Below are 14113 nucleotides of genomic sequence, written 5' to 3'. Positions count from 1 at the left end.
ATTGGTTTATGCTGCTTAAGTTAATGTTTTGACAACCTTGGAAGGCGGGCACACGAGTGTGTGTGTGTGTGACCCTCCTCCTAGATGCTTCCTGATGACAAAAAGGTATAAAAGCTGTTGTAAACTGTTCTGGGTGTGGCTGTTCTCTGTCTTTTCTCTGCCAGCCGGACAGAGTGTGGTCCACCCTCCTTTTCTTCTGGCCAGAAATAAAAGCTGTAGTTGCTTTGGAGAAACCTCTGTCTGGAGTCTCATTGGAAATTATAGAATCCAGGCTAGCGAACCTTACAGTGTCTTGGGTGAACCTAGCCATCAAGGCCAAACCACCAACAGAAATTGAGCCTAGTGTGTTGCGCAACGCAACCCTAGGCTGCCGGATAGCCCTTATTTTGAAATCTTCCTTTCCTTTGCATTTATGGCTGTCACAGGGCCCATCTATTCAGGAGAAAACCCCATTCAGTTCAATGGCCTCCAACAGAGCCAGCAGGGAGAACTTCCCAGCCGGGAGCTGCAAACCTCCTTATTTGAGAATAAGGGCTGTTGAACGCAGTAGAGTGATCACGCCACCTGTTTCATCAACCCGGATTAAAATCTTGCTGGCTGCTTTTGCGCAACTTGCTAGGGTTAAGTGGGATCCATTTTCCCCTGGCTTCGTGTATTGTGAAAACACAGATCGGTTTGGCTAATGCAGGGTTATGGGGTAAGCCCAGAGAAGGGGTTAATTTAGGAACCAAATGAACCAAATCTGTGAACATAATTGTTGAGATTTACTTCTGAGTGAATCTGTAAACTAGCTGCACGCGGTTCGCTAAGCCTCTAGGGCAGTGTTTCTCAACCTTGGCCACTTTAGGATGAGTGGACTTCAACTCCCAGAATTCCCCAGCCAGCATGGCTGGCTAGGGAATTCTGGGAGTTGAAGTCCACTCATCTTAAAGAGGCCAAGGTTGAGAAACACTGCTCTAGGGCATCTGCAGGGGTTTCCAAAAAGTCAAAATGGAGCCGTGCAGTCAAAGCCCCACCCCTTTTGTAGGTCTCATTTGCATGATTTAAAAGGGGCAGGGCTTCAATCACACAGACCCGCATGCCTTCTTGACCTTTTTGATCCCCCTCCCCACAGATGCCCTTGCTAAGCCTAACCCAAACAAGCCACATGATGGTTTAGTGTGTTGGGTGACCCTTATTGTATTCAATTATAATCCATGGCTTAATGTTAGAACGCATAACCCTAAGTTGCCCAAAAGTGCAAACTCATTTTCTTCCAGGGGAGCCAGCTTTGCAAGACACAAGGAGGGTGCAGATGGGCCACCTTTCTGCATCCTTAACTTAGTATGTGATGCGAGCTTCACTGATTGGGATTCCTTCAATAAGCCATAGTTAAACAAAAGTATGGTTTAGCCCAATCAGCAGGAGTGTCCACAGGGTATGGTCAAGGAAGTCAAGACGGTGGCTGCGTAACATGGATGACGTCATGGACATCTCCGTGTCGTTTTCTCGGCAGCAACGCAGAAGGGGTTGGCATGCAATGATTTTTAACTTTCCAAGATAATGCACAGTGCTGAGACTTCCTAGTGGTCTCCGGTCCACATATAAACAGGCCCAGTCCTGCTTAGACTCCAACGCCACTTGCTGATCCATCATCTTAAATGCAGCCCCCATTTACTACTGATCAAAATCTCGCCCCTTTTTACTGCCAAAGCAACCCGTGACCAGGGACTTTGGCAGCTCTTGAAGGAAAAGAAATGCTTAAGAATAATTAGACGTTGCTGTAGAATGCACCGCCCTGCTGCGTTTTGAGTTAATACTTTTGCAGCTAGCCCAGAGTGGATTAAAAACATCCTATCAACACTTCAGCTTCGGCTGCCCGAGGGAGCAACTTGAATTATCCTTCTACATTCCATTTAAAGATGGAGCGGGGAGCCCCATGCTTCGGCTTAATTCCAAACTCTGCGTTAAAAAACGTTTAGCCCACGACTGCATTGTTCGGCGCCACCCCCTCCACCCCGATCTCAGCAGTGGGCAACCGACTTCCAGCACTCACGCACAATTTTGTCCCCTTGGGCTAATTCCTTCTGATGATTTAGCTTGGAAGGGGTGTCTGTGTGTGCACGTAGCTAGCTTTTGTCTGGAATCGTGAAGCCTTAAGAGTTGCCACGTGGTTATTAAATAATAAATAATCCCATCAGAGAATTTGATTTTAAGCTTGTAAATGGAGGGGATTACAAATCCTCTGGTTCTTGATATGCAAATTGTGTTAAATTGCAGCAACAATTCCCCCCTCCCACCTTTAACACTTAAGGCAGTGTTTCTCAAATTTGCACGTTTAAGACATGTGGACTTCAACTCCCAGAATCCCTAACTCCTGTGCAGGCTGGGGAATTCTGGGAGCTTAAGTCCACATGTCTTAAACTTGCCAAGTTTGAGAAACACTGGTTTAATGTAGTAATGTTAACTTCAAGGGTCCAATTTATAAAGGTTGACCTGTTTTTTCCTTGGTCATCTGAAAGGGGAGGCAGTAACTTTAAAAGTGTAATGATGCCATCATGCAAATGATGTCATTGTGCAAATCCATGTCATTTGTGGGCAGTTACATAATCATACAGGTGTCCTCACCACGGTGTGTACCAGACTAGACTCCTTTTGGAGTCTCTCAACTATACACTTGCCAATCTGTGTTAAACGCAGGGCTGCACCACGCACCATGGCTTAATCATGGCTTAGTAGGATGCGTGATCCCGTGGGCCCATTTCAGATAGTTATGTTTTGCTGGTAGCTTTGGCAGATCAAATGCATTATAAGAGGAATAATAATAATTTATTTAATTTATATGCTGCCTACTCCCAGAGACTCTGGGCGGTGAGCAATTGTTAAAAACATTTAAAAACAAAGAACGATATAAAAACACAAAAACAGCACACAGCGATGCGTCAATGAGTCCAAATCACCATGTAACCCTTCAGATGTTAATGTTTCTAGTTGCCATTGTAAAACCCACAGCCCACTTTTAGCTTCAGGTTAAATGTTCTTCCACTCACTCTCAACTTCTGATCAATTAATAACACGTCCATACATTAATACCCCTCTCCTGGAGGTGCCTATGTGCGTGTTGGTATATGTATGTCTGTATATTTTTAAAAATTTACTATGAATTATATTGCGGATGTTTTAAAATATAACATTGATTTATCCCTATTTTAATATCTGTAAACTGCCTAGAGTCTGTGGGGATTGAGGCAGTAGGTACATTGCACAAATAAAGAAGAACAGATAAAGTTGAGAAACTTTGCAGTAGGCCAAGTCATACCGGTTGAGTTCAACCAGATGCACACCCCAAATGCCTGTTGCTCGTTTGTGATTAGCAGTGGGTTTGCATAAACCCGGTTACTGAATAAGCCCATTGGAGAGGTATACCCAATACATTAAACTACAGGCTGACAACACAGATTGCTTCACATTATGTGAAAAACCAGTGTTTCTCAACCTTGGCAACTTTAAGATGGGTGGACTTCAACTCCCAGAATTCCCCAGCCAGCCAGGCTGGCTGGGGAATTCTGGGAGTTGAAGTCCACCCATCTTAAAGCTGCCAAGGTTGAGAAACACTGTGATAAACCATGAAAGAAAATAGAGGCTAAACTTAACCAAGGTTCAGCCTGCTGTGCCCAAACACCTTTAAGGTTTTAACAGAGTCGGTTTAAGGGTATGACCCAAACCAAGCCGAAGTATTGTATGAACTCTGCTACCGTAGCTTGTAAACTTGGCATGGTTTACTGCCTTGCCTGAATGCACCTATAAGGCTTTATTAAATAAACTGCTCAGCAAGCTGTGGCTTAAGACACTGCACTAACACCTTCAAGGTGATTTATTTGATTGTGAGATGGGAAGAGTCAGCACTACCCACTCCGGAGGAACGGCTGGTGAAACTGACAGATATTGCTGAAGTGGATAAATTGACTTCTTTGGTTAGAGAAAAGACACTATCTACATTTATGGGTGACTGGAAACCTCTTATGGACTTTTTGCATAAAAATGAAAAAAAAATGAACTTGTGATTAATGGTGTTGATGATGAGACAGGATAGGTTATAGAAAAAAGAGTATTATGATGTAACTTTAGAGAGAGAGGTTAAAATAGAATTGCATTTATCACTGCTGTCAGAAGCCACTGCTCTGTATCTTTTTTCTCTCCTTTCTATTTTCCTTTCACATTTTTTTACACTCTTTGCTTGCTTTCTTTTTCTCTTTTTCTTCTTTATATTAGTTTGTATTTGTTTTTATCTTTTTTACAAGTTTTAATAATAACACACACACACACACACACAGAGTGACTTATTTGATTTTGATCCCTGTGGGGAGAACCCAGCCTTCCATGGCTTAGTCATGAAACCCTGGCTTAGCCCCAGAGCTTTGTGTTCCTTCATACAGAAATTAGATCTGTAACACTAAAGGCCACTTGGGGGGGGGGGGGGAACAGCATCCAGAAGAGGAACCAAGCTCAACAGGAGATCAGGATGCCATAATCTCTTGGACGATTCAGGAGACTGGCAAAATATGTATTTTCATTGCTCCGTGAAGCACTGTACTAAACACTTTTTGTTGTTTTGTTTCTGGCTTTCCTGCTTTATCACCAAATGCTGGAATTGTGGAGCTGGAAGGGACCAGAAGGATCACTTAGTCCAACCCTCTGCAAGGGGCAGGAGAACCAATGGGACCATCTATGGGAGGGGGCTGTCCAGGCTGTTCTTCAAAACCTCAGAGGTGGAGAACCCACAATCTCCGTAGGGAAACTGTTCCACTGTTGTACAGATCTTGCCATCAGGAAGTTTCTCCTTGTATTGAAACAAAATCTAGATAATTACAATGTAGATCTGATGTTCCTGGTCCAAGTTTCTGTGGCCATGGAAGATAGACCGTGACCATCTTCCTGGTAGCTTCCCTTGATGTACCTGAACATGGCTAGCATCTCTCCTCTAGGTCTTCTCTTCTCCAGTCTGAGCATCCCGAGTTCCTTCCGCCTGTCCTTGTAGGACCTGTCTTCCCATCCCAGGATCATCTTGGTGGCCCTCCCCTGAACCTTCTCTAACCTGTCAATATCCTTCTGGAAATGTGGTGCCCAGAATCGCACACCACACTCCAGTGTGGGCTGGGGGACAAGGAGGACTTCATGTGTCTTTGACGCGATGCTTCTTCAGATGCAGCCCAGAACCGCCTTAGTCCTTCTAAGAGCTGCTGAGATGTTCCATTCCTGGAGCCAACGTGTTGGCCACAGAATGTCAGCAAACGGTTTGTCTCCCGTGAGAGAATGGAAGGGCCCGTGGGGTGGGGAGGGGAGGGGAGGGGAGGGCGACACTCACTGTGGCTGGTAGAGGGCCAGAGTCAAGGGGAAGGGATGCCCAGCACCAAACAGAGAGGAACAAGGACTTCACGTGACTTGGCTAAAGTGCTTCTTCAGATGCAGCCCAGAACGGCGTTATGCCTTCTAGCATAATGTTCATGTTCATGTTCAGCTAGTGGTCCTAAGTCCTACTCAGATGTCGTGTTTCCAAGCCGAGGGGCTAATTACAATTATTTCCTTGTGGTTTTACAATCTATGTCAGCCTCGTCCCCCTTGAAGATAAGGGAGAGGCAATACCGAAAATAAAATCAGTCCAAGAGAAAGAGTGACTAACCCTGGCGCTTCTCTAAAAACCATTGTCACAACCACGTGTGCTGGGCTGTGGGGCTCGTTTATTAATGAAATGTGTACGCAGCCTCAATGTGGTTGCATTCAAGGCCATTTACACGTACGGTATCTATAATAAAATTCAACAATAACATCAGTACAAAGTGCAGGAATGCAAGAAATAAATGCAAACTGCAATGATAACAGTAATCATGATTATGGCCATCAAGTGGGCTACTCTGCCTGGTTCCTTTACTGCAGAAGTTCTCCACCCCTTCTTGATGGAGCTGTTATTATGAGTTTGGTCCTCTTTGTATTTAATCTGAGTCCCATTTCTTCCCTGTGCCCCCTTTCACGACTAGGGCTCGCAGCTCCTTTGCATTTTCATCTGCCAGAGCAGCGTCATCAGCTCAGCGCAGGCTGTTGAGGTTCCTTCCTCCAGTTTTAAAACCAGGCTGGTCTTCCGCCAGTCCAGCTCCCCTTAATACAAATTCCGCATAGAGGTGGAATAAACGGAGGACCACAGCGCCTCTCGCTCCTTCGCCACCCCGCAGCCAGCCTGTCTCGCCACGGTCGGTCCCTGCTGAGGCGCCCTCACCTGTATCTCGCCTTCGCGTCGGGCAGCGAGATGGTCCGGCGTGCCCGTTTGTGCGCGAGCCTCTGAGAAATAACTCATTTCACAGAGGTGCGTCGTGGTGGAATGACCGTAGGATAGGCGCAGCCAGAACCCCAGATCGTGCCAAGGGAAATGCCCAGGCGCTGCCCCCTGGGCGAGCGGCCACACGGGAGCGGGGCGCGCCCCTCCCCTGCCCTCCTTCCGTCCCTACCCGGCTGCGAGGCTGAGCCCCTCCTCCGCCGAGCCAGCCAGGCCGGGGGCGACGGGGCGGAGGGGCGCCCGCCTCCCGGGCGGGCAGGGGCCGAGGGCGCGCGGCGCGGGAGCCTCCGGCTCGCCTGCCCTGGCGGGGCGCGCGCTCCACCCAGCCCAGCCCAGCCCAGCCGTTCACCGGCTCGCTCACGGGCGCCTCCTCCGGCCCGCTGGGAGCTGGAGCCCAGCCCAGCCCGGCCCAGCCGGCCCTGCCCTGCCCTGCCCTGCCCTGCCCAGCGCGCCCGGGGCCCGCCAACCACAACTCCCGGCAGGCCGCGTCAAAAGCCAGCTGGCGGGCGCGGAGGGGAGGCAGCTCCGCCGGCGCTTCCAGCTCCATCGCGGGCCTGCCGGGGAAGGCGGCGGCGGCGGCGGCGGAGGAGGAGGAGGAGGAAGCGGCAGCGCAGCGCGTCCCGCGGCTCCCGAGCCCAGGTAAGCCCGGGAGGCGCCAGGAGACCCACCGCCTCGCCTCGCCTTCCGAGGAGGGCTAGGGGCGAAGCCGCGGCCGGAGTAGCCGCGCACCTGCCCACCCGGCCGCCCGCCTGCGCCTTTCCGCCTCTCGGCCAGCCGGCCGCGCCCTCCTGTGCCTCGGAGGGAGCTCGCCCTCCGCCAGATGCGGGCGGGGGGTTGCCTGCGCAGGGGCGGCGGGGTGAAGATTAGCCTCCCCGAAGCCCCGGGCCAAAAGCAGCCCCTCGAGAGGCCCGGTCGGCGAGCAGGCAGAGATGAAGCGTCTCCCCTCCCCGGCTCCAGGGAGCGTCCGGGGCCCCTTCCAGGCGCCCGCCCGCTCGCCCGCTTTGGGTGGTCACGCCTGGGCGCTGCGGGGCTGAAGGAGCCGGGCTGGGTCCCCCGCGGCCGGGCAGCCCTGGGCCCCTGAAGCCGGACCTCACCGTCTGCGCTCCCCCCCCCCCGGTCTTTACCTTGCGCCTAACGACCGGTCCCCTTTGCGCGTCCCCCGGGTCTCCCTCGTTTGGCCGCCGAAGCCGAGCCCAAACTTTCTGCTTTGCGGGGACCGATTTGTTTTCCGCTGTTCTCCAACAGACTGGGGGCTGGGCGGGGGACGCGGGCCCGGACTCCCCCGGGGTCTCAGGCGGCTGCTTCTGGCCCGGAGGTGAGCCGGGCCCACCCGGCGAGTTTGTAGAACCCCGAGGCGGAGGCCCGGTGGCGGCTCTGCCCGCTGGCGCTGCGGCCAGATCCTTCTGGTGGGTCTGGCGCACGAGGGCGAGGGCGCGGAGGGTCTTTCAGACCGTCTCCCTGGAAAGCAGAGCCGCGGCTGAGCAGGACCGGGGGCGGTGTTGCTCCCCTGTGGCTTCTTTCCCTGGATCCGCGCGTGTTTGCACGGCCCAGGGAGAATTACAGGACCAGCCTTTGGGAGCCCTGAACAGGGATGCGTGCAAAAACCCAGCCGAGAAAACGAGTCGGAAGAAATTTCAGGAATCTCCCGGATTCTCCTGATGCAAAAAAACTGGAGGGCTTCGGATAAAGATAGATTCAAACACTAATCCCTAAATCCCACGGAGAGAAACTAATTCTCTCTCTCTTCTCCCTCCTGCCTCGGTGGAATATTTTACATAACAGGGATAATTCAGGAAGAACGTTAAAAAAAGAGAGAACTCAGGTTAGCACTGACTTGTGCCTATATTTAGCAGAACCACGGCCCGATTTTCTCATGGAAGCCAGCAGTTGGACTATTACCTCTAGCTAAAAACAAGTTGTTTTGAGAATTGCTTCTAAGTCAAGAAGACGGTACTGTATAGGGTGTACCTTTTATTTATGTATGTATGTATTTATATTTCAAATTGAGACACCACCCATCTCATGAGGAAGTGACTCTGGGCGGTTATTGTATTAGTATTAAACTTTGATGGTTTAATACTCCTAAAACCTGTTTTTTGTTTTTTTTTTCCCCCCCTTTCTTGTAGTCTATCCAGATAGTTTTGTGCGTGGAAGAAAGGCTCTGCAAAAATGGCTCTGTTGAAATGCGGCTGGCTCTGGAGACAGAGTAAGTTAATTTGGGAATTCCTAGCGTGGACTGGAATTGGCATCTCTTTAAGAGGCTGCTGACAATGATGGCTTTTCTTGGTTCTGTTCTGGTGGTGGTAGGGGGCCCTCTGGGAGGCTAACTGGCAACTGCTGATCTTGGAAGCTAAGCAGAGACAGCTTTGGTTTGTACTTGAATGGGCAGACCTCTGGCAGTAAAGGGGAAAAGTCCCAGAAGATGACGGTGGCAAATCATTTGCCAAACACTGGTAAGAAAGCGACATGGATGCGTTAAGGAAGTCAAGAGTCTTTATCATATCAAGGTTGGGCTCCACACGAACTCAACAGAATTAAATTGGGTTTAAGCTCTGGTTAGTCCTTGGATGGGAGACCGCCAGGGCTGAAGCGTAGATAGAAATCGAAAAACATCCTGTAAGAAGGCCAGCCACTTCCAAACACCTGCACGGATGCAGCCATGAACTCAGCGCAAAGGTGTTGCATGTCACACAGATACAGAGAAGGTTGTGTGAGGTCTACAAGTTTGCTGTAGCGTCAGAAAACAGTATAAGAAAGGAGTGATTGATCCAAGCAACGTCGGGTGGTGGAAGTCCATCTCTGTGAGTCCATTAGGGGAGGACTAGGGCATCTGGAAGATTGTGACTTGGAAGATGAGGATATTGGATGAACAAAGGAAAGGAAAGGGAAAAAAAGCTCATAATGGATGGGTGGAAAGCAGAGAGTACAGAAAAACGTGTTTGGGCCATTTGAAACCCAAGAATCAATGAGAGAAGGGATTCTGAGTGTGCTTTAAAAAGGCCTGTTTCGTGTGTGTGATACTTCAGCCTTTTCATATGCCAAGGAATGAATGTAATCTGGAAGCCTAGTTGATTTGACTGTGATGAAAGACTGAGGGAGCCAGTGAGCGTGATAAGAGAATCTCAGTGGGGCAGACCCTGTTTTGTAGTGTCAAGCATGGTCTCAGGAAAACGTGGACGTGGAGGAAAAGGAAAGAAGTGAAGAACAAGAGGGAAGGTACCACCAGCGCAGGAAAATAAAGGAAAAACGGCCTGTGAAAAGTTATGGCACTAATCTCCCCCCAAAAGAACAGGATAGTGGTGCGACAGGACAAAGGGGATAAACAGTTGCAAGTGATACATAATTGGTGAAAAAGTGGAGGAGGTGGGTGAATTTGTGTACAGTGGTAAATGTTTACTACAGACAGGAAAAGGGGCGGAAATCACTACTCAGTGGGAGACCCCGTTTCCTGGCAGTCCCCAAACTGATTCCCTGCAAAGGTGAGCTTTTGGTGCTAACCGGGAGAGCAGAGGTGGTCCTTCCAAACCGCTCGCGCACTTCCCCCCATCTGGAGCCCTCCAGCTGCATTGCAATGAATCCCCAGAATTATGCAGCTCTGCAGCCCCACCTCACCTGCCAAGGACCAGATTAGGGCAGCCCTGATGAAGGTTGCGAAGGTCAACAGTGGGGTTTTAAATGGGGTCTGGAAGTGGTCCAGCCCCTGGGGCGGTTGACACAAAATCAATGGAAGGGCTCCAGTTGCTGAGCATCAGATGACAGTCTGGCTGTGTGGTTCTGCATCGCTGGCAATTTCTGCGCTTCCCCCGGGCATCTTTGCTTCCTGCATTTGCTTGCTACCTTTCTTTCAAGGCTTCCAGAGTGTGTGATCATCTCCAACAAAAACACACAACGAAAGAAAACACGCAAATAAGACTTCAGGAACGATCAGAAGAAGAGGCTGGTCTCAGTCCATGCAGGTAGAGGGACACTAGACAGTGTCCTTCAGACTTGGCCAGTTTAAGATGTGTGGACTTCAGCTCCCAGAATTCCCCACCCAGCATGCTGGCTGGGGAATTCTGGGAGTTGAAGTCCACACATCTTAAAGTTGCCAAGGTTGAAAAACACGGCACTAGAGCCATGGCATGCAGATTTCCCTTGGGTGCATCTTCTACCAACTTGGAAGTAAAACCCCCCAATGTGAGCACTGGAGGAAGGAGGCCGGATTGCAGGACAAGGCAGCATTTTGTCTCCAAAGGATCGGCTGGAGGGGATTATTCCCCGAAAGAGAGGCTGGATTCACTGAGGCAGAACAGTGACCTCATGCCGCGTTTCTGTTTCCAAGCTTAGCCATCTGCTTCTGGAAGCTCCCGATGAGAATGAATCAGAGGAGGATGATACAGACCCCTTCTCCCCACTTGTGGTGGCTTGTATCCTGGCGCGTCCCTGATTTATTTGGCAAATTTGGGTGGCCACCCATCTCAGCTCAAAGATAAAAGTCCAGTCTAAAAACCCTAGGTGCCAACCAGTTTAAATAGGAAGAATCGAGGCTCCTTACAAACCCCGTGTATCACAGCATCTTGGCCTTTCTGGAGTTGAAGATGATTGTGAAGTCCTTGAGGGTGCCTCTTCCTGACTTCTGGGGCTTTAAGATCCTTTTCCGACCCACACATCTCATTCGAAGGGGCTGGGGAAGTTTTAATTCAAACAATTTAGAGCATGGCTGGCTGGGGAATTCTGGGGGTTGAAGTCCACTCATCTTAAAGTTGCTAAGGCTGAGAAACACTGATTTAGAGGCAGTAAGTGAGTGGATTACAATATGCAGCCATGGAAGTGTGAGTGGAAGGCCACACACACCCTGGAGTTTTAAATGGCCCCAACTTTGCTAGCCTTCCGTCAGGGGCTGAAGACCTGGTTCTTCCCCTGGACTAGACGGTGGGGTGGGACCACCCTCCTGTTTTGATTCAATGTTGGGTGAGTGGCTCCAAGCGCAATGGGTTATGTTAGAATGACTTTAATTTGTTTTCTTATTTTCTTGTTGTTTGCAAGACTTCTGGAATTGTGTTGCCAGTGGGTGGCTTCCTCAATGTAAATAGGAAATGACAAAGAGAATGATGATGAACTGTACAAAAGGAGAATATCAGGCTCATTTGAAATCACATCTACAGGATTACTCAAAGCCAAGAAAATAATCTGACTCACTGTATCCACAGCTTTTAAAGTGCTTAAAGCATTGAAGGATAATCATACTGTACAGGTTGGGAAATAGTTAATTTATAAGCATCCAGATGTGCAGGGGTGGATCAAAAGAGCAGCAGCCCGCCTAGTTTTTTTGCCTCTTGCACGTGCAGCCCACATGAAAACTGGGCAGAGCTTTGAACATGACAGCCATCTTGACTTTTTTGACCCTAGCCTGCAGATACCCCTGTGGTGATTGTAAATTCGTCCCGGCTGGAAGGGTAAGCCGAGAGCAAGCCCTGATCAGGACTTGAATGGATCTTCTCTCCTCCTCGGGAGAAGAGAAATGAAACCAGAGCCGTCGATTTGGCTGTTTCCGTTCCTGCGATCCGTAATTCCTAATCTCGAATGTTTTCAGGGGAAAACAAGGCATTTAATAAACGATAAAAATAACCCTGTGGGTTCAGTGGAATCTAACGCTGCATTTAATTCAGCACTTGCTTGTCTCCAGGGGCCTTTTTGCAGGGAGCTCCAGTCACAGATGTATTCCTCTGAAACTCAAGGGACCTTCTTCTGTACAAAATTGCATTTTAGGATTGTCCTGGACGTGACTTTCCATGGGGGCATGCAACCTTTGGCCTTCCAGATGACCCTGAGTGATTTGTGGAGTCCTAATGGGTACTTTTCCCTTGTCTTATCATTGACGGCTTCCTTTCCAGCTGAACCTACGAAACTGTTCTATAGCCCAACAAGAGGTTGGTCCCTTTGGCACGAGGCCACGGGGGCCTCCTGCCCTCCCCAGCGCTCCTTTGGGTGCCACGTGCTCATCTGGAATCTTTGGCATCCAGAGCGTGCAACGTTGCGCATAGAATCCTAGGATGGGAGAGCGGGAAGGCACCACATCGTGCTGTTCTGTGCAATGTGCAGGAAAAGCAAGGGGACTGCAAATGTCAGGAATTGACATCTCTCTGCAAAGCAAGTTCCCCTATCTCTGATCAGCGCATTAACTTTTTCATCACCTTATACCAGTGTTTCTCAACCTTGGGAACTTTAAGACGTGTGGACTTCAACTCCCAGAATTCCCCAGCCAGCCCTGCTGGCTGGGGAATTCTGGGAGTTGAAGTCCACGCATCTTAAAGTTCCCAAGGTTGAGAAACACTGCCTTACACTTTCATCTAGTGCTGCAAAGGCTGTGAATGTCTTGTAGAAATTGCACCTGGATCCTCATATTCTAAAAGGAAGCTAATCCAGATGCTCCATCTTCCTTCTGGTCATTGGTAGGGAATGCAAAGTGTTCTGTCCCAGGGTGACTCAACTCCCAAATGATCCAGATGTGGTCCAGTCTTGGCTTCTTCCTGCTTAGGGCCAGGCCTACTTTGCATCTATTCATTCGTGTTTTCATGCTACTACTCAAGCCGTTGGTGGTTTGTTTCACAATGCTTGATAGGGAAGTGCGAGAAATGGTGGGGAGGCTGGGGAAGGAAGAGGTTTGGGAGATTGATTGATTGATTATGTGCCATCAAGTTGGTGTTGATTCTTCATGGCCACATAGTTCGATTTTCTCCAGGAGGATCTGCCCGCAGCCTGGTCCTTCTGGTCTCCCAGTGGTGTCCCCATCGCCTCTGGAATTGAGTCCATCCACCTTGCTGCTGGTCCTCCTCTGCTTCTCTTTCCTTTGAAGAAATTAGGCAGGAACAATCAGGAGATTAGGAGATTAGGCAGAAACAACAATCAGATGGAAGGCGAGTCTGTTGGGAGCCGATCTCAGAAATGGCAACCGAGCATGGGTGGTGAGAAACCTCGGAAGAAGCGTTTCAGGTCACTCCAAGAAACTGCCTGAATTAGATGAAGCTGGGAAATGTCTTTTGCGGCTCCCAAGAGTTTGGCTTTATCCCAGGACTAACATTAACGATACCTTCGGAAGGCGGCCTAGTTCTCGTTTCCTTGGTCTTGCCAAGCTGCGCAGGGCCAGAAAAAGGCTCTGCCAGCCAGGGCAGGATGCCCCAAGACCAGCCGCAAGGGTTTTCTGTGCAGGTGGGAGGGATCTCGGACACCTTCCTCAGAAGGACGGTTACCAAATTGGGAGAGCATCCCTTCAGATCTAGAAAGACTTCATATCTAAAAAGGAAATCCAAGGTAGAGTTTAACTCTAACTGGAAACTATTCTTGGATTACAATTTCATACATGAAATTGTGCCCCATCCCAAATTTGGGATTTCTTCACTGTATTGATATATATTTCCCAGCATTGACCCAAGGGATTACTTCTGCCATTGTCCGTCTGTCTGTCTGTCTGTCTGTCTATCTGTCTGTCTTTCTCTCTCTCTCTCTCTCTCTCTCCTTCCTTCCTCCTCCTCCTCCTCCTCTTTCTTTCTTTCTTTCTTTCTTTCTTTCTTTCTTTCTTTCTTTCTTTCTTTCTTTCTTTCTTTCTTTATTTCTTTCTTACTTTATTTCTTTCTCTCTCTCTCTCTATCTCTCCTTCCTTCTTTCCTTCGTTCGTCCTCCTCTTCTTTCTTGCTTTCTTTCTTTCTTTCTTTCTTTCTTTCTTTCTTTCTTTCTTTCTTTCTCTCTCTCTCTCTCTCTCTCTCTCTCTCTCTCCCCCTCCCTCCCTCCCTCCCTCCCTCCTTCCTTCCTTCCTTCCTTCCTTCCTTC

At 49.3% G+C, this 14113-nt stretch overlaps 1 protein-coding gene across 1 annotated transcript in view; it reads left to right on the top strand.

Annotated features, from left to right (window-relative positions):
* The first annotated feature begins 6558 nt into the window (after window positions 1-6558).
* PLEKHB1 (pleckstrin homology domain containing B1) overlaps window positions 6559-14113 on the top strand; it is a 28750-nt gene continuing 21195 nt past the window's right edge. The window contains exons 1-2 of the mRNA XM_088140443.1: window positions 6559-6946; window positions 8434-8513. Coding sequence (XP_087996569.1) covers window positions 8477-8513 — 37 coding nt within the window. The 5' untranslated portion in view covers window positions 6559-6946; window positions 8434-8476. The remainder of the gene's footprint in view (window positions 6947-8433; window positions 8514-14113) is intronic.

Source organism: Python bivittatus, unplaced genomic scaffold, assembly GCF_059951505.1.
Source record: "Python bivittatus isolate LINGU-HERP-01145 unplaced genomic scaffold, Pbiv_v1 ctg000340_np1212, whole genome shotgun sequence".
In the NCBI taxonomy this organism is placed as follows: Eukaryota; Metazoa; Chordata; class Lepidosauria; order Squamata; family Pythonidae; genus Python; species Python bivittatus.
Note: the sequence above shows the minus strand (reverse complement) of the source record. Positions and strands in the feature narration are given on the sequence as shown.